The 20,024-nt window shown below is 44.3% G+C and overlaps 2 protein-coding genes across 3 annotated transcripts in view; both read left to right on the top strand.

Moving 5' to 3' along the window:
• SFMBT1 (Scm like with four mbt domains 1) overlaps positions 1 to 9,296 on the top strand; it is a 71,655-nt gene extending 62,359 nt beyond the window's left edge. For both annotated transcript variants that reach the window (XM_072934943.1, XM_030283003.4), the window contains exons 17-21: positions 1,359 to 1,534; positions 2,254 to 2,432; positions 2,563 to 2,808; positions 3,034 to 3,162; positions 3,843 to 9,296. In XM_072934943.1, coding sequence (XP_072791044.1) covers positions 1,359 to 1,534; positions 2,254 to 2,432; positions 2,563 to 2,808; positions 3,034 to 3,162; positions 3,843 to 3,983 — 871 coding nt within the window. In that variant the 3' untranslated portion in view covers positions 3,984 to 9,296. The remainder of the gene's footprint in view (positions 1 to 1,358; positions 1,535 to 2,253; positions 2,433 to 2,562; positions 2,809 to 3,033; positions 3,163 to 3,842) is intronic.
• Positions 9,297 to 11,562: 2,266 nt separating this feature from the next.
• STIMATE (STIM activating enhancer) overlaps positions 11,563 to 20,024 on the top strand; it is a 33,074-nt gene continuing 24,612 nt past the window's right edge. The window contains exon 1 of the mRNA XM_030283019.4: positions 11,563 to 11,816. Within this exon, the coding sequence (XP_030138879.4) occupies positions 11,648 to 11,816 (169 nt within the window). The 5' untranslated portion in view covers positions 11,563 to 11,647. The remainder of the gene's footprint in view (positions 11,817 to 20,024) is intronic.

Genomic DNA, 20,024 nt, shown 5'->3' with positions numbered 1-20,024 from the left:
TCAGTGTTTTAAAGCAAAAACATGTACTGCTTGGGAAGCTTCTCAGGCATTTCCACCCAAATTTCTTAGTGGAAAAAGATTCTTCAGAAATAAAGTTAGAAGCTTTGAAATGGCCTGACATAGATGTCTTTCTACAGCAGTCTACCCTAAAGCACTCCCAGTTTTCCTGCTGAGCTTTTTGGGTTGAAGCTTCTTGCAAGATTACTTTTGCAGCTAGGAAAAGAGCACTGAACATATTTGCATATATTTGATAAGTCCAGATATTCCTTTATAGTCTAGGGATGGTTTTGTAATTAGGTCACTGTGTTTGCATATTAGAGATTAGATTTTTCCCAATGTGCCACTGCACACTTCCCTACATAATTTTGAACGTGTCAGTAATTCTTTTGTTGCATCAGTTTAATGTATAAAAAGACATATATCCATATATTGGAGGACTGCTCTGAACTGGGCAATAGGAAGATGACAAAGGTTAGTGTAAATAGAAGGTGTAGCTGAGGAATACAGAAAAACATATTTGTTTAGTCTTGCTGAAGTTCCTGTTTGCTTTATTTTGCCATAGTAGTGACAGCAGGGGTATCTGGACTATGATGATACACCTGGTTTTTACAAGGTATTAACTAGGTACTTGCAGGCCTGAAACATGTCTGGTAGATATCAGCACATGCTCGTAGCTGTGCTGGGAGGACAAGGCAGAAATGCTGAGCAGTTCTGGCAGATATTGCACAGTGCAGCTCTTTCAGTGTAATGGCAGTGTTGGTGAACAAAAAGGAGTAATTTCTTCATTTAAATCAAACAGGAGCAGTATGTGGAGTCATGCAAGTGACTGTCCCAGGGAATTGTTCAGCAGTTAGACAAAAGCTGATTGGAAATGTGGCAGTGGTCCCCTTGCCTCCATGGATGAGCACAGAAAGGCTCGCCAAAAGCTGTCTGCTCTTACCTGAATGAGCTCAGTGCATGCTCTCAGCCTTGATTTGAGGAACCAAATTGAGCTGTCCATGTCACAGTGGGCATTTCTGCAGTCCCATAAAAGCAAAGATAGAGCAAACCATCTGTGAACAAAGAAAACAAAGTATCTGAACTGTGGGGCAGTCCCCTCAGATGGTGTTTTGTAGTTGTTGATAGGGCAGTGTTGCTGTGTTTGATACTGCAGCCATCTCTGTGATGGATTTTCTTTATCTGGGGATTTGACATAAGAGGCAGGAGCCCCTTGTTTCCTGGACTTGGCAGTCCATAAAGTTTGTCATTGCTCATATTTTTTCTCAGTTTGATCTCAATATTTTTGTACACCTTTCAAGGAAGTCCTTTTATCCTGGTAATTAGAAGATTCCTAATTATGACCTTATTTTCAATGCTAGATACAAAGGCAAGAGCTACCGCGCGACCGTGGAGGTTGTGAGGACGGCAGATCGGGTGGCAGATTTCTGCAGGAAAACCTGCATCAAGCTGGAATGTTGTCCAAACCTCTTTGGCCCTCAGATGGTTCTGGATAAGTGTTCAGAGAACTGCTCTGTCCTGACCAAGACAAAATACAGTGAGTAGTTCCCTGATCCACATCAAGGTGGAGTTTGGAGTGTTATCTTTTAGTTTCTTTTGGCTTTGACTCCAGAAGGAGCAGCTCAAGCTCTACATAAGAGAGGCCTACAAAATATTCATGTTCCACTGTGTAGGGGAGAAAAAAATAATTCTGAATTAAGTGGCAGAACCATGGCTTAACTTCTGTTGTGTGCTCAAAACTTTGTTTTTAAAACAACTTTTGGGACAAGAACTGACTAATGTTGTAATTTAACTGGCATTATAATTGATTTTGCCAATTTGTGGTGAGGAAAAAAATGTAACACCTTCAAGCTCTTTACTTAGTTTTTAGGGTTTTTGTAGACTGGCTTTAACCATTTGACAATGTGAGAGCAAACAGTGCATTGAGGCCATGTTTAAAAACTACAAATCATCATAAAAAGCACCATTAAATTGGACCAAATCCTTGATAATTTTTGTATAAAATAGAATCATTTGGGGGCTTCCCAGAAATGGAGGAAGTAAAACTTTACAGGACGAACAAAATTGATCAGTAACTCTTTTTCCTTAAACCAAATTGAAGTGGAAAATACAGACATACTGATTTTGAAGTTTTGCAGAACTGGGATTCATATTGGGAAGTGTCCTACTGATTTTCCAGTCCTGATGAGGGGCAAGCATAACTAGTGACACTGAAGGTGCGTTTCAGCACTGTGCTCCTTTCTTTTGTCCTGGTAGCACATTATTATGGAAAGCGGAAAAACAAGCGGATAGGTCGGCCCCCGGGTGGCCACAGCAACCTTGAAGTAGCCATGAAGAAACCAAATAAAAGACGGAAGAGACGAAAACATTTCTTTGTTCATAAGAAAAAACGTTCTTCTACGTCTGTGGATAACACTCCAGCTGGATCTCCCCAGGTAAGACACTGCCAGCAGTGCTCACAGATCTGGGATGTGACCTCTGACTGCTTCATTTGAAGCAGCAAACGTTAGGTCCTTGTACCTTCGGGGTTACAGCTGCCTTTTTTCTTTTTTCCTAACTCTTCAGGGCAGTGGGGCAGAAGAGGAGGATGACCAGGATGAGGTGGATGAAGAGTCTATGACTGAGGACAGCACCTCGGAGCACCAAGACGAGCTGCTTGAAGAATCAGAGGTGTCAGAGAAGAAATCCCTATCATCATCTCCCACCCAGAGTGAACTGTCGCATTCCCTGGCTCAGGACCGAGACAAGCGGAAGAGGAAGCTCAGGACCTTCTCCTTTTCTGATGATGAAAATAAACCTCCTTCGCCAAAGGTAACTTGGGATGTCACTTTCTGCCCTGGCTTGCTCCCTGCTGAGCAAGCACCAAAATCTTGGGGGTGTTAACTACAATAGGTGTGTTATCTCTTTCCTCATGAAGGGCGTTGTGAAAACTCTACAGAATAATTAAAATCTGTGATGTTTGTTATGGTTGAGTCATAGGATTGTAATAAAGACTAAGCATATGTGATGTTTTGGGAATTCTTTTGGCTTGTCTAGGACATAAAGATGGAAGTTGCTGAAAAGCTGCAGCTGGACAGTAACCCTCTGGAATGGAGCGTGGCCGATGTGGTACGATTCCTCAAATCCACTGACTGTGCTCCGCTGGCAAGGATTTTCCTTGATCAGGTATCATTTTCTGTCTGTTGAATGTTGAATCTGTCACTTGGCTTTTTGTCCCCCAAGGAGTCAGGAAATTGGATTCTGAGGAAACAAATACTTGTGCGACCTGCAGCAGTTTGAGAGGAGAGTTCAGGGAATGACCAGAATTTTCAGATTTCTCACTACTGGGGGAAGGGTATTTTGGTCTGCAGAGTATCTGAATCCTAAAACTAACAATAATGCTTACAACAAAGCACCATGACAAGAGTCAACATTTTATTTGCATCTTGGTTAAAATTTTCCATAAAACCAGTGTCTATTAAAACTGTACTATTAGAACTAATGGTTAGGGTGGTGTGTGGTGGTGGATGTTCCAGATATACTTCACCTTGTGGAACCTTTATTTCTACATAAAGATGCAGTGGTTGGTTAAAATTACTTTCTGCATAACATTCCCTTGGTTTCTATTGTTGGGTTGTATTTTTTACAATAGTATCTCCTGAGTCTGTGCCTCAGTGGGTTTGAGCTGGCATTTTAAGAAAGGAGTTAATTTGTTGTGTATGAGAGAGATTTTTAAGCTGCCTGGGAGAACATGAAAGAAACATCTAATTCACAATCAATCACAAATCTGAAATTACAGCAAGTCAAAGCTGAAGGAGCAGGAAGAATAACAACAAAGTCACTATGGAATTTTTGTCTTCTGACAGGAAATCGATGGCCAGGCACTGCTGCTGCTGACCCTGCCCACTGTTCAGGAGTGCATGGACTTGAAGCTTGGACCAGCTATTAAACTCTGCCATCACATTGAGAGGGTCAAACTTGCCTTCTACCAGCAGTTTGCAAACTGAGGAGCAGCCAAGTTGAAGTGGACCTTTGAAGCACAACTACAAAAACATGCTCCTTCCTCTCTAGCAAGTAAAGCCAAATGAACTTCAACTGAGGCCCTGGTGACCTAAAAGTGTGTGTCAGCCTCAGTTTTTTCTGTTTCAACAGAAGGAAGACAACATCTGGAGCAAAATGCCAATGCAAACACAGGGGCTACTCTACCAGCTGCCAGCTCGGGAACACAATAGTCTCTTGCTCTATGGTTCCCTTTTTTTAATGTATTTTTTAATGATGACAGAAAAGTCTCCTCTTGTGGGAAATGACATTTCAATAGTTCTGTTGGCACGGAACTTTAAAAGGAGAAACGGATCCTGTTTACGTTCGCATGTAGGCTGCCAGAAATAACCTTTCTGTTCCTGATGTTTCACAGAATCCCCTGCCCTCCCTGTGGATGAACACTTGCTTTACCACAGCACTGACTTTGGAATGTGTTCTTTGCACATTCGTGTGTTAATGTTGGGATTTTTAATGAATTTGTTCATTGTTAGGACAACAATGTGGCCACAGGGTTCTGAATGTACAGTATAGCAAGAGTGTGGTTCCTTTTGAAGTTTTTTTGGGTTTTTTTTGTTTATTTGTTTCACTGTTGTTGGTTTTGCTTTTGTTTTTACTACCTCTGTAGCCTGAACAGTAGAAGTGATTAACTAAAAGGGGAGGGAACTGCTCGTTCTGGACAGGTGGTCCGTGGCTGCACAGCAGTCTGGCTTCTGTGGGCATGTCCAGAGTGCAAACCAATGTCAGCTTCTGTTCCAAAGCTTTAGCTGAAACTTCTGTAGGCATAACCTGGATGTTTCCTTTTTTCATACGTCAGAAAACTGAATTATTTTGCACTTCTCTTACAGGCAGGCTGTAGGACATAAGGAAGGAAAGAGAAAGTGCCTCTGCATTTTCTATATTTGGGTTATCAGATTGTTTTTTTTAATTGTATGAAGTTATTTCCTTTTTCTTCTAGCAAGCAATTGGGCCATGCACTTAGAACCTGTCAGCAGACTTTTGCTTTGCTACCTGAACATCTATTTAGAGAATACACTGAGAAAACTGCAATTAATAGAGGACTGCAATATAGCTCTGCCAGTGTTTGCATTCTGGAAACTCCTACGAGCTTGACTTTGTATTTTTAACTATCTACAGATGCTCAGGATCAGACTTGATGGAAATTTGGTAGGTCGGCACAAAGAGATTTGTGTGCTTTTATTACAAAAAAGGAAAAGGGCCAATGGGACATCTTAGTTCCATCAGTAGACTCACAGTAGGATGAACTGCTGATTTTAATTTTCCATGGTAATAAAACCCAATCAGCTACTTGCTGTAGGCCAGTGCTTTACACTTGGAGTAACAGGGCTTACTTTACTTTCCATTAAAGGTGTGGGGAAACTCACATCAGGCTCAAGATCTGCATCAAATAAGTGTTGAGTTTCAGCTGGCTTGCATTCATTCACTCTGCCTGTTCTCAGAGTCTTTGGAGGAGCACAGGCAGGAGCTGGATGTGTGCAGCTCTGCTCCTTTATGTCCTATTCAAATCCACCTCTGCAGGAAGCCCCTGAACTACAAATGTGTGAGTTAGGAAGGTGCTTGCTGCAGGAATGGGTTTAAGAAAGATGCAGTTATTGGGTTCTGATGAACAGGGATTACTCTGGTCAAATGGAATGACTGGAGTGTCCCTTAAGGCCCAGTGTGATTGGCCATTCCAAAGCTGTGAGCTGCAGGATTCAGCAAAGATGTGGTTTGTGGGCTGAGAGCTGAGTTGGCACAGCCTGTGACTTTACCTGCCACTTTGGTGCTGAGGGGGAGCTGCCTCCAGTGAAAACTGCTGGGACTAAGCAGAGCTCAGTGACTGGGGGTGGTTGGTTTTGCTCCTTAGGGTAACTGTCTAGTCAAGGCAGTACTAGTTACACAATTATTAAAATCAGATTTTTTTTTTTCATTCCAGAATCAAAATGTAAATGTCAGATTATTTATTAGCTGAATATTCCTGACGGAGGGCAGTGTGCAGCTAGGACAATTTTTCTCCCACGTTGTAAGCAGAGTGTAAAGACACAATTAAATTGAAATCAAAGTGTCCCTTTTTCCTCCTTACACTGGATATGTGGCCAATAAATGGATGTTTTGGCTCTTCATATTATGCTTAGATCATTTGTCTGCACTCAGTCCCTTAGGACAAACTCATTCATAAGCCATTAGGCTTGAAAAAATTTCTAAAGAAACATTGCTGCTTTGCTGCCAGTATCTTGTCGTGAGAAATTTGACCAGTGGAGAACTTCTGGGCTGAAAGATGATGCTTTTTGGGTCAGTGCAGTAGAATAACCAGAGTTCTGTTGTCCTGATGCCTGGCAGGATTGACCTCCATAGCCAAGAGATGTTGCTTCCACCTTTTCCTATAGATAGATGTCTTTTTAAGTAGTTGTCAGGAGAGAGCAGAGCTGAACGTGCCATTTAGTGGACCTGTTAACAGGTGCCTGGGGTTTTAAATACAAATGTCATACTTCCTTTTCTCAGTAGATAAAACAGTCAGCAGTTTCAACCATCAGTGGGATACTTACTGGTCACCTTTGGCATGTTTTATAGGCTGGATTTTTCTGCCTTGTTTTGGGAGGCACTGACAGTCTGGTCCCAATGGGATCTATTTTTGTTGAGATTTTCAAAAGGGATCTTTTCATTATTTGTGAAATGTTTTTATGCTGCACACGGGTACTGTACACTCTGTTTCCTGGAAAAAAAAATGCACTCTGTTTTATTGCTGGATTTAAAAGGGATAATTGGGGCTTTATCTTGATGGATGGTGTTTCTATTTGACTCTGTTTCGAGTTCCTCTTTCTCTATGTGTGGCAGATGATACAACTGCACTTGTTCATCTTACTCCACTATGACTTGAAATCAGCTCATGTGCTGCTTTAGTCACTCTTGTTTCTTCAAAACTGGATTTTGTGTAGCTGGTGGCTGAATCTTGGATTTGGGTGACAGCAATGTTCCACCATCAGAAATCACTGGGACTGCAATAATTTAGGGTTCAGGGGTTTGTGCTGTCCTCTAGCACATAATTCACCATACAGTACAACAAAGCTGGAGTCCAGGAGAAAGGCACTGATGTTCCACAAAGGTCTCCAGTACAAGAAAATGAACATGGAGCCTCGTTAATGTGGCTGGTAACAGGAGTTTACCATTGGCTTGACCCACTGAGGGTTTGGGTTCTTGCTTCTCATGTTTTCATACGCATTGTGCAATCTTTGGTTTGCACATTGTAGCTTTAGAAACCCGATGGTGCCACTTTGACTGTGCTAAGCTTAGCCTTGTTAGGCAGGAGGATTTTGTTCGGTCACTGTTGTGTGCTTTCTGCACCAACTTAAGGATTCTGTAACAGAGAAGTATTTGACCTCCAAAAATGCCATGGAAGCTTAATGTGATAGAATCATTCCCAAAGCACAAGCAGCTTGCAGTCCATCCTGAACTGAAAGCAGTCCTTCCAGGAGAGGAGAGGTACAGCACTGATCTTGGTGAATGAAGACTACTTTTTTCCTATCTCTAAACATTTCTGAAAGTTCCTCTTTGAGGGATGAAATAAAAGGCAGATTAATTCCTGTATTGTATAGAACTCTAGGAGTGTTTACAGTCTCTCCTGGGGTTAATGGAAACAGTACATACAGAGTTTGGGAGTGGTTTTAAAGATTACATACTCTGTCACAACTTTTAGCAGTATTTTGTTGTTGTTTTAGGATTTGCTAGTGTTTGTTCTTTATTCCAGTGATGCTTTAAAGGAGGGAAGGAGTATTTAGCTGCTAGGTCCACAGAAGTGTAAATATATTTGCAGTTGATTGGACTGAGCACTCCATTCTTCTGTGACTCTGTATGAAGTACAAGCCTTGGTACTTCCTTAGCAGAAAGCCCAGTGGCTTGTGAGATTTTTGAATGTAATGGAATAGGCTTCAAAACTATCGAGCTTGAGTTGGAGACTGGATACCTTTGGACCAAATCTGTTGTTACTAGATGAAGTAGCCTTACCAGAAAGCCAAAAATATGATCCTGTACAAAGCTACTCCTTAACCAGTCCTGTCACAAAGTGTCAGCCTGGTTACTGCCTACTGTGAGCTCAGATTACCTGAAAGTAACTAAGCACAAAGACATAGGCTCGGTCAGGAGACTTCAGATGTAGGATGAAGGCTCCCCTTCCAAGGAATTGTGTGCTGACCCCTTGTTTCAGAGTGCTGCTGCCCTTCCCCAAACATGCATGTAGCCTTGTTTTCAAAGGCAGCCTTTTGGGTGAAGGATTGCAATGGGACTTGGGAACACCAGAGACAGCAAGCATCTTTTATTGTTGTAAAACCAAAATACCTATCTGTATGAAACACAATGAATATGAGTTAAGGTTAGTGACACTTTGTCTCCATGGTCATTTGTAGCTTCCTCAGCACCGTATCTTTTCTGAAATGCACCAGACGTACAAGTGGACTTTTGGTGAGAAGACAAAGTTGCTCTGTTCAGGTGCTCAGCCAGCAGTGTTTGGCTCAGCTTTAAGCCATGGAAGCGAGCAGATCTTGTGCTGACAAAGTCCCAGGGCAGTGGGTCTGAGTGACTTAGCACAAACAGTGGCACCCCTCTGGCCTGGCACAGACCAGGGGAGCAGCCCTGGAGCTTGGGGACAGCTCGTGGCGCGGGGTCAATACTGAGCTCTGGGAACAAAGGAATTCTCACCCACTCTGAAAGTTGTTGAGCACCAGTTTCCAAGAAGCCTCATGGCAAAAGAAACAAAATATCTGGAGGTGTCATGTTTCTCCTCTCCTTTTTAATTTTTTTTTTAATTTTCTGTTTAAAATAAATTTAAAATAATCTCTATAGACAATCAGAGGTCTTCTAGGAATCTCTACCCAAAAGGGTGCCAGCTCCACACCTGTGGGCCTCTTTCTTATACTAACTCATTGGAACTGATGCACTTTTCCTGTATTTTGCCTTTTTTAATTAGCTGCTTGTTCTTAAACAAAGATTTAAATGCATATTGTGTTGTGTCCCTTCTGCTTGTTTTACCTTTCTTTATCTTTTAAAAGAAAAAATATATATGCAGTGAGACTGAAGTACTACATGGAAGAGAAACATGCACAAGAAAATATGCCTATTAAGTCCCATCATTGTTTGAGCAGGTGTAACAATTTAATCAGAGGATTTTTTAAAAAAATATTTTGGATGGATATTATACTTGTTTTGTCTGTAAATAGTGTACAAAAGTTTGTGTTATATGACAGTTTTAAGTGGTTGTAAGAAAATTAAAAAAGATACTTAAACTGTTACTGATGGCTTTGGTATTAATATCATAAATACTGCTGCTGACCATGAGCAATTTTCCATCTTGAAAAACTGTGGAAAGTTATCTGGTATGTTCCATTTACTTGCATAAAAAGTAAATGCAAGCCACATAAACACCACTTGGAGAGGCTTCATGTGGAAGAGATTGATTGGGTTTATTCAGTTCCCTCAACTGCAGGAAGTTCTCTTTATCAAAGCTTCTTCTAAGGTAACAGGTTTTGTTTCACAGGATGCTGAATCCAATTAATATACAGGAGCTGAGGACAGGACCTACAAATTGGAGTAATTTTCTTTTATTGCCTTCTTCGAACTTTGGAAGCTGCTTGATACGATCCACTGCAAACCTCGCAGGTGCTGCAGCTCCTGGATGGTTTTGTAAAGGTTAGTGCTACCCCAGCAAGCTGAAATTTTAAAACAGGCTTTGCTTCCTCTGAATAACATGAGGTGTTTCAGAAGACTTTGCCTTGCAAAGTTCTTGTCTCCTTACTTGGCATTCCAACAGATTGTACTCAGCGCTTGTTTCTTGGCTGCACTTCAGTTACCTTGAGCTGATTTTACATTGGGTGGAGAAAATGCATAGGAGTGGGATGAAACTGATTTGCTTAACACTGTCTTTAGACCTCTATAAATATGTAGGATTTAACATAAATCTTCTACTTGCCTTCACAGAGCACTGTCTGCTTGAGAGAAATCTGAAGGCTTGTGAATAGTACATAGCAGGAGGCAGTGGTTTGTCTGCCACCGGTTTCAGAAGGGCTTATAGGAGTCATGATGAGATGAAACCTTTGAAGAGGCATTTTGGGGGAATGATCTGGTTTAAAGCATGGAAGTAACACGAGGCATAAGCCCTTTGAGTTATGTTTCCGGATTCATGTCTGAAACATAGGTTTTATGTGTAAATAGCATTAGGTATATCTTTAACCAGTATTGGGGTTAAGGTCAGGTACGTGTGGGGGATGTCTAACATTCAGCAGCAGCTGTGAAAGCCAAAAAACCACCCTGGGCCACAAGCAAATAGGTCAAGTCCAGGTTGCAAATGCAGTGCTTGTGTGCAAGGGGGAGAAAAAGCAACCTGCTTTGGTCCATGTCTTTTCTGTTAGGTAACTATTTGCTTTCCTGAGCTCTTGCTTTTGGCAGCTCAGAGCAGAAGAGTGTTGACCTGGGGCCAGAGGCACTGGACAGAGCATTTTGGCTGTGTGCTTGCTAGGTCAGAGAGCTGAGAGCATTTTTTTCTAGCTGCAACTTCCACATATTTATGACACAGCCTAAAAATGAGAAAAATCACTGTCGTGTGCCAATACTGTTTGGTATCACCTGCCAGGAAGGACAGTCACGTACATAGGTTTGCAATGCAGACACAACAAATGTTATTTAAAGAACTATTAATTCATGTGCTTGGCTTTGCTTTCTGATAGACTTAAACATGTGCTTTCTGGATCATATTTATAAGCGAATTCATATTTAGAGAGGGATTTTAAATTATTTAGAGAAATTAAAGAAATTGTGTAAGAAAGCAATACAATGGAACATGACCTGGGTTGATCCCACACTAAAAATAAGAGCCTAAACTCGATGAAGTTCTGCCTGGTGAGGATGAAGAGGGGTACAGCGCAATGGGGTCAGTCGAGACTCGCTGGCCAACAGGTCCAGTTTCACCGTTTTCCAAATGAAAGTGCCGACACGTTTTGTTTAATCCATTGGAGTGGGGGTTGCGTTGTACCAAGAATGAAACATTTTTGCTAAACAACCCAGGTCATACTTTCCTCTTGCGAGGGTGATAGCAGCCTTGCCTGACCCTGTGCGGTCTGGGCTAAGCAAAGCCTCCGGTGCTGTGGTTCTTAGCCGGGGATTCCTCGGAGCTGTGGTGCGGTTTAGAAAACGGAATGGACGCTAGAGCCGGACGTTGTGGGGCTGCTGGAGGTGGATGGTGTGGGGCTGCTGGAGCCGGACGGTGTGGGGCTGCTGGAGCCGGACGGTGTGGGGCTGCTGGAGCCGGACGGTGTGGGACTGCTGGAGCCGGACGGTGTGGGGCTGCTGGAGCCGGACGGTGTGTGGATGCTGGAGCCGGTGTGTGGATGCTGGAGCCGGACCGCGTTTGGCAGCTGCCCGCAGCACCGGGCACTCCTCTGCCGGGCTCCTCAGCCGGCTCTGCCCGAGCGCGGCGGGCAGCGCTGGGGCTGAAGCCCGGGGAGCCGCGGTCCGTGCCGCGGGCGGAGCGCGGAGGGCCGGGCGGGCCGAGGGGCGGCGCGGTGACGCGGCGGGCGGGCAGGGGCGGAGCGGCAGCGGGGCCGGCACGGCCGCCATGCGCCGCTGAGGGCGCCGGCCGGGCCTCGCCATGGGGGCGCCGCCGCCCAACGGCAGCCTCGGCCTCAGCGCCGGCACCCCGAGGCCCAACGGGGCGCCGGGGCCCGGGGACCGCGGCTGCGAGAACGGCGCCCTCATGGACAGATTCGGCATCTTCCTGCAGGGGCTCCTGGGCGTCGTGGCCTTCAGCACCCTCATGCGTGAGTGGCGGGGCCGCGGCCTCTGGCCTGACGGGGAGCGGGCGGGCGGCCCGAGCGCGGGTCGGGCTCGGTAGCGGGACCGCGGCCGCGCTGCCCCGAGGCCGTCCCGGGCTGTGCCGGGCTGTGCCGGGCTGTGCCGGGCTCCCGGCCGGGCAGGGCTCGGGAGGGCCGCGGCGGGCTCGGGGGGCGCTTTGTGGGTGCCGGGTGAGCTGGAGCGGGGCCGTGCGGGGAGGCCTCAGGGGCGGTGGCTCATGTCCTTTGGCGTTCACAAACTTGCCTTCCCAGCGCTCGTAGCCGTGCTGGTGGAATTTATCGGGTGGGTGTGTGTTCTGCCTGGAATTGTGCCAGCAGGAGGAGGTGGCGTGTGCGGAGCCGCTCGGGTTTGGGATGTACACAAGTCACGGGTTTGGCTGAGCAGGTTTACTGCAGGTGCACCGACCCTGTCATGTCACCAGCAGCAAAGTCATACTTGTTTCGATCGTGCCTCGCTTCCTTGGAGGGCCATTCCTGGGAGCTGGAGCAGTGTGGCCGCTGGCAGGGCTCAGCTGATGGGCAGCACTCAGCGCTGCTCTTTGATTGTGGTGGAAAGGCAAGGAAGGTCTTTGGTGGCTCCAGCCCTGTGGTGAGGGAGTCTCAACAACGTGAAACAATTCTGGTGGGTTTGTCTCTATCTCGTGGACTAGTTAGTATCCTTTAGGTGGAGGAGTGGAAAAGAAGCCCAGTGTCATTACTCAGCTGACTGTGACCTTGCTGGTAGCAAAAGGTGGTAGAGGAAAAAGGGAGCACCAGGGACATGTTTGACAGTTTGATCTAAAGACTGAGATCCTGTTTACATTAGAATTGCGCTGATGCCTTTTCATGCTGCTGTCATACTATTATTAACTCAGATGTTTGCTAACAATTATATTTGCATGCCTTGGTGTCTTAGTTACTATTAACAATTACATTGCTCTCCGAAAAGTTATGTGTGTAGCTGTCATCCTGTGGCTGAAAGGCAGCAGTAATCAGCAGTGTAGCATTTGGTCAGTGACAGCAGCCTCATAATTAGAAGTTTTAGCAGTTTCCAGACAGAAGTACCTCTGTGTAAGAAGGTGATGAGTGCACAGTGTTAGTGTTAGATTTAAGGGATACAAATAGGTAATTTTTATGGATTGGACATCAAAAGACGAACTACATATGTTAGTTGTCAGGATGGTACCTTTTCTGCTGGAAATAGTGTTTTTATGCATATTACAGTATCACTGCACTAAGTGATGACAAGAAAAAGCAAATATAAAAAGTAGGGAGTAGAAAAATGAAAACCTTGTTGTTGGCTGCATTTTCTGATTTGGATTAGGTACTGTTAAACCATGAACTGGGAGGAGACTGTTGATGCAGTTGTGGCAGAAGGGAGTGGAAGGCAGCCAGTGTACTAGTGAGAAAGGAGTCTGTGTCCAAAGCAGACTAGAGCAAAAACATAGTAGCTTATCATTCTTAAAAGTGCATATATTCAAAAACGTATGCACTGGTTTGTTTGTCCCAGCTTTACCAGCCATGTTCTCTTCCACAGTATTTTGTGCCTCTCCCTGAGCAGGAGGAGAAGTTGGTGACACCACATGGGCCTGTTACAGTGGTACAAAAGCAGCTCTCTCTCTGTTAGGGGCTGTTTTGTACAAAAATTCTGTCTGGTAGCTTTTCCGGAATGTTTCTATTCACCAGCATCATAAAGTCACCTCGGGACACCTTTTTATGTCATATGCAGAACACCTAATGTGTTGTTCCAAACCCTTTAGGGTTTCCTCAGCAAATAGGACTTTTCTGTGACAGGTAAGATGTGACAGAAAAGCAGGGACTTGTGGCTGAGAATGGAGGGAGAGCATGACCTCAGCAAACATCTGGGCACCTGCACAGCTGTTCCTGCCCCAGGCTGCTGGGGCAGGAGGGGTGACAGGGCTGCTGGAGCTGCATCACAGAACTGGATTGCAATTAACCTGGAGTAGTCTGGTCCTGTAACTGTCTGGCACAAGAGAGGCTCTGGCACAGAGGGAGAAACAAGTAGGCAGAGGCTGCTTGAGATTTGTGACTGCAGTCAGGCCCCTTTGGAACAGCAGTAATTCTCTGTGTGCAGCTGAATCATTTCTCCAGCTCTTGCCTTACCCATGACTGTCTGGTATTTAAATTTAATAAGGAGGAAGTCACTTGTCTTCTTTTGTTTCTTTTTTTGTAAGGAAGCAATAGAAGGAGATGTTCTAATACTTCAGTTGTGATTAATGGTACTGAACCCTCTGTAGTAAAAGAAATTAAAGTAATGGCACCAGAGATACATGGCACAATTGCTCTTTATGCACAGAAACTGTCTTTCTTTGAAAAATATTCAATTTGACATGTAAAGAGTAAGACATTTTGGTAAGTGGCTAAATCAAAGGCTGACCCAGATGTGTCCTTTTCTAGATAAATTTTACCATGCTTGCATTCAGTGGAAAAAAGAAAATATTTTTAAACCTAAGCTGTAAGAGAAGGACCTTTTCTGTGCCTCACTGCTGGATGTTCATCTACAAAGAACTGAATGACTGTTTTGAAAGCAAAATTATATGAGATCTGACACTCCAATGTGCCACCTTTTTGTTCATGCTCCTGTTCAGTTGCTGTAAAGCTGTGCTGTCAGCTGACCTGCCAGTGACATCATTCAAACTTTGTATTTGAAGGGCTAAAATGTGTTAAGTATCAGGTTTTTAGTTTGTGGAAAATGTGGCTCTCTGCCAGGGGGAGTGTGGGAGCTGCCCTGCTGTGTCTGTCTTCTGATGCTGGTAGGAAAGGCTTTCACTCCAGGCATATTATCAGCCTACCTTATGTTTTCCCTCTCTACTGAATGGGCACAACCAAGAAGTGACAGGAATGGTGAATTTCTCTCTTTCAGCTGACAAAATGTTCATTTGACATTAATTCCTAGGTTTCCTTTTCCTTGTAGCTCTTGACTCCCTGCTCTGACACACAGGGAATGAAGATCAGTTTCACCCACTCACCCCACCTTACCATTTAAATTAATGACTTTGTTCTAGGTTTTTCCAGATTCAGATATAACTTAGGGTCACAACTCCTAACCTTTTTCTTGTGGAAGGTGCTTCTAGTGATCATCTATGTCCCTTTAAAAGAGTCAAAGTTTGCATGTGGTTTTTATTGTTGTCAGTTAAGGCCGCACCAATCCACTCCTGATTCCAAATTGTACCCTGCTGTTCTTGATGTGAAGCATGTGCAGGGTGGTCCTTTTCTGATCTCTGAACCAGTAGTGAATTTACTTAATACTATCAGAGCCTGCCTGTATTGTGTTTAATTACTGTGAATTAATTTCACTGCTCAGCTGTGAGGCTGAAGATGTGTGAAACAGTTTCACCCAGATGCTACAGAGGTTCCAGTACTGGAAAAGCTGAACTGAAGCTGGGTGTGACAACTTCTGTTGGGTCTCTCCTGAGCACAGGCTCTCATTCCCTATCCAAGGGAACTAACTGATGAAAAAACACCTCATTTTGGTAAGTCTGCTTGGACTGGCAGCCTCTTGGACTCTGACCACTAACTCTCAAACCTGGTAGCCTGATGGTTTTAAGTGTATTGCTTGCTTTTGTTCTTGTCCCTCCTGCCTTATGTATGGATTTGTTTTTTCACCCTGGTTTATTTAAGCCAAACCATTTCATAACAGGAAGTCTTAATGATTTTCCCTTGATGGAAGAACTGCATGCTACAGGTCACTAAGCCAAAGATAATATTTTTTCAAAGTTTGCTGCTATTATATTTGTATCTTATTTCACAGTATCTTAATTTTAAATGATAGCCTTGCTCCTTAGGTGTTTGAGGTTCCTTGGTGCAATATTTGTGTTTATTTCCTGATGCCACAAAGCGGGTTTTAAATACTTTAGTATAATAACATGTATTCTGTCTGTAATTACAAGCCCCATCTGAGCATTCTGTGGTTGGGCTTTCATTGGTAGTGAATGATAAGAGAGGGATGATAGCACAGTATTCTCATACATGTGTGACGTTAGATGTAGGTGTAAATAACTCCATTTTTATTACCCAGACCTGGGAAAGACATGGGCAAAAACCCACTGCCCATCCCCTTACCCTAACAAACTGTTTATAGTAGTTTATTTACTAAGCTTGTTTGCCAGAAGATTGGTACCCTATCAGGGTGTGGCAGTGTTTGTTTTGGGCTACTTACGAATGGCTGAGAAATCGGATGTGAGTTTTATGATGAATTATTGAAATAGAGGAGTCAGTTGGTTCTCTGCAGGTAGAAGGTTTGTGTCTGTCTGTGAGGAAAATACAAATACACTGTAAAGAAGACCAGAGTGTGGAGTCTGTTCCCTTTTTATGGCTTGTTACAGTTTGTGTCTGTACTCAGGCTGAGAAGGGTTTACAAAAGTGGAATGATTGGGTTCAGGTGCAGTGAATAACTGAGTAGGTGGGTGTGCTGTTGAGTCACAGATGAAACAAAAAGAAACCCTTCCAATAAAAGATACTGTATGTATTGTATGGTGCTCTCTTTGCTTACAGTACATTAAAGGACATACATTTAAAACTACATCCTTAGTGCCAGTGATCTTTACAGCAAAGTTTTCCCACTTAAAAAGCTGTCCAAGGAGAAGGAATGCTTTTTCACATAATAAGCTATCTTAGTAGGTAATTTAGTAGAATTTGAAACGCCTTAGCAAAAATGTGCTTTTCAGAGGAATTATTTCATATTTACATGGAGGTAAAGGCATAATTGTATGGCAATATGTTCTAGGGAGAAAGAATTAAAGGTAATTCCAGTTGCCTTTAACAAAAAAATGCATAAAATAAGCTATTAGATATAAAATGTCTGAACCATATTATTTAATTGTTTTCTATAGCAATTTTCTTCCGGCTTGAGCAGGCTTAGAAAATACAAAAATTTCATAGCAGTGGAATACAGACCTCTGAGTAACAACAACTAGTTTATTATGCATGGCATTTCCTGAGATGCAGGGCAGTGGCCTGCTAGCTTTATTAATGAAAGCATTTCTTGAAAAGATTTTATATTATTCTAACTGGCTACTACTGCATCCTTGAATATATTTGCTCTGAGTGATTCAGTTCATGTTCCCATGAATTCCTGAGGACCCCTCAGCAGGGTCCTTTTTGTATTAAAGCTTGTCTGGTACAAAAGTGTCAAATGACAAATGGGAGCTTTCCTGGTTGTGCAAACACGAGCAGCATTGTGCTCGCACACCGCAGGCACCGTGCAGAACGCGCTTTGTTCGTTCTCCGTGGACTCTCCCGGGTGTGAGCTGCTGGCGGCTCACCGGGTAAAGGCAGAACGGGCACTGCAATGTTTGAGGAGCGCTCTGGGGTACCGCAGCGGCGCGGCTGAAGCCCTCTGCAGGCAAAGGAACACTTGTGAGATGTGCTGTTGAACAGTGCTGAAAGGCGAGCTTTGGCAGAGCATTTTGCAAACGCAGGAGGTGCCGAAAGCTCCCCGGGGAGCAGCGGGACTCGCTGGCGGGTGGCGGGGTCGGGCAGGACCCTGGAGAGCTCCGGGGCCGGGCCAGAGGCTCCCCGGGCCAGAGGCTCCCCGGCCAGAGGCTCCCGGGCCGGGCCAGAGGCTCCCGGGCCGGGCCAAAGGCTCCCGGGCCGGGCCAGAGGCTCCCGGGCCAGAGGCTCCCGGGCCGGGCCAGAGGCTCCCGGGCCAGAGGCTCCCGGGCCGGGCCAGAGGCTCCCCGGGCCGGGCCAGAGGCTCCCGGGCCGGGCCAGAGGCTCCCCGGGCCGGGCCAGAGGCTCCTGGGCCAGAGGCTCCCCGGGCCGGGCCAGAGGCTCCTGGGCCAGAGGCTCCCCGGGCCAGAGGCTCCCGGGCCGGGCCAGAGGCTCCCGGGCAGAGGCTCCCGGGTCGGGCAGCCGGGGCCGCGGCCGCTCCTCCCGTCTGGCTGCGGGCCAGGCAGGAAACAGGATGGGCTGATGGAAGCAGGAATGTGTGTCGCTCTCGTCCTCCTTCGGGCCCATTCCATGGCAATTAGTGACCATCGCTATCACGGGGCACTGCGGTAGCTGTTGTGTAGGTTAAGTGTCTGCTTGTAGCTGCAGGACTTGGAAAAGCCCTGTGAGGTCACTTTGGTCAGGGCTGAGTAAATTGTGCCTTACAATGATCCGGTGTTTCCTTCTCCCCAGATGGTGAGGTATCGCTTGCAGCCATGTAACATTGCTGCTGCTTGTTTGTTTTAAATAAATCATCAGCCCTTCAGTGCCTCTGTGACATCCTGATCTGTGTTTGAGACAAATAGGAGAGATGCACTACGAGCTGTAGCAGAAAAGTTTGAGACAAATAGAAGAGATGCACTATGTATGAACTGCTATGTATGAACTGTAGCAGAAAAAAGAAATCCAACCCTGGCTGAATTAGCAATGTAAAATACTTTCTTTTGCCATGCTAATATTGTATTACTCTTTAACATATGGAGCATCTATGTGGAATAAATTCTGTCCATGGTGAACTCTCCAGAAAAAGGCACATCTTGCTGACTAATTTCATGCTGTACAAAAGCATGTAATAATAAGGTTGGGAACTGATCCTTTTTAAGTGAAGGAAATAACCTATTTTTTTATTAAAGCTGCTTTCAAGATGTACAATTCTTAGTTGCCATAGATTGTAACAGCACTTTATTGGTCCTTATGTCCTGATCATGTCAGGTGATTAATATTTTAGTGTCACTGGCTATCATTGAAACACCATGCCAGTAAAAGTTACTACAAGGAAAATAAAGCAGTAATACAGACAAATAATCTGCAATCTCTAGGTCTCTCTTCATTAGGTCTGATGCACTGCTTTGTCTAGCTGGCTCAGAAAGTGTTACATTTTCTTATTACTCAGCTGATGGCTGGATGTAGTTGTAGGCCCCATAATAAGATTGTTCTAAGTATAATTACACATGTCATTCACATTGTGAAATGTTTAGGAAAAAGGATAAGTTATGTTGACATTTGTAAACTATTAAAATGATAAATTATCCAGGAACTCTGAAGCTGTGTTTAATTAGGATGAACTTCTGGACTGTTAGCTAGACTGGTGTTTAAAGTGCATACTGAATGTCTTCTGACTGGTGTTTTATAATTAAATCTGTAAGGAGCTGATTTGTACAGACACACAGGGTGCAGTTATGCATTCTGTGGTGATATTAATTTCATGGTTAATGAAGTTTGCATTCTTAAAGTGGTATTTAACAAGGTCTTATCTGTGTGGATTTTGTTGATGAAGTGAAAAATCAGGTCTGCTTTCTCATGCCTCCTGGTAGGAAATGCTTTGCATTCTCAAAGATTTCTTGATCTCAGCAAAATTTATTCCCTGTGAAACTCAGTTCATTAAATCTCTGGCAGACTGAGTATAAGCTCAGAGCTTGCATGGGTCTGCTTTTGCAGGTGGTGTAGTGTGGGCATGAGGTTTTAGGGTTTAGTCAGGGATAACTAAACCTATTCACAGTGATGGTCATGGTACAGAAGACCTGTTTTTCTGCTGTTTACCCTGAATCACACATTTTATATATATTTGTTGTTATAACCTCATACATTTGTTGTCATATGTAAGGAAGGTTGAGAATGAAAATGAGCTAAAATGGATGTACAGTTCAAATTCCTCATAGCTCACTGTTCAAGGTTCAGATTCATAGTTCCAGGTGTGAGTTATTTTACAGACATGCAGAGCTACAGCAGGGAAAAGTCGTGTCAAGGAAGTTACTAAATTTGTTTTTTTCTGGGTTTTATGATGTTTTTTCCTCTAAATGTTGCACCTTTTTTAAATAATAAGCAAACATTGTTTTTCATCAAAGCAATTCTATATGTTTTGGTATGGTTTGGGTTATTTTGTCTTCTGTCACATTTTTGGCTACCCCAGGTTCTAAGACCAAGCATTCCTCCTCTCATGGTGATTAATATATGTTGGCTAGCCTGAGAGGAGAGCTGTGCCACAGTTCCTGTTTTCTCTGCTGCTGGGACAGTAACAAGCTCGGGAGCAGCTGGTCTGGGAGCTGCAGGGTGCTCAGGATGTGAAGATTTGTGACAAGGAGTTTGGTGGGTGCTGCTTCTGTTTGAGAGGTTTCTCTATTGCTCCACTGACACTGGAAAGGATGAAGCAATGGAAGTAAATACAAATGAGGTTCACCACAGCAATTTTGGAGAGTCTAGGCAGTCCCCTTGAGAAAGTTCTTCACTTACAGAAACAACTTTAGC

This window comes from Taeniopygia guttata, chromosome 12 (assembly GCF_048771995.1).
Source record: "Taeniopygia guttata chromosome 12, bTaeGut7.mat, whole genome shotgun sequence".
Lineage (NCBI taxonomy): Eukaryota > Metazoa > Chordata > Aves > Passeriformes > Estrildidae > Taeniopygia > Taeniopygia guttata.
This window is presented reverse-complemented; position numbering and strand designations above follow the sequence as displayed.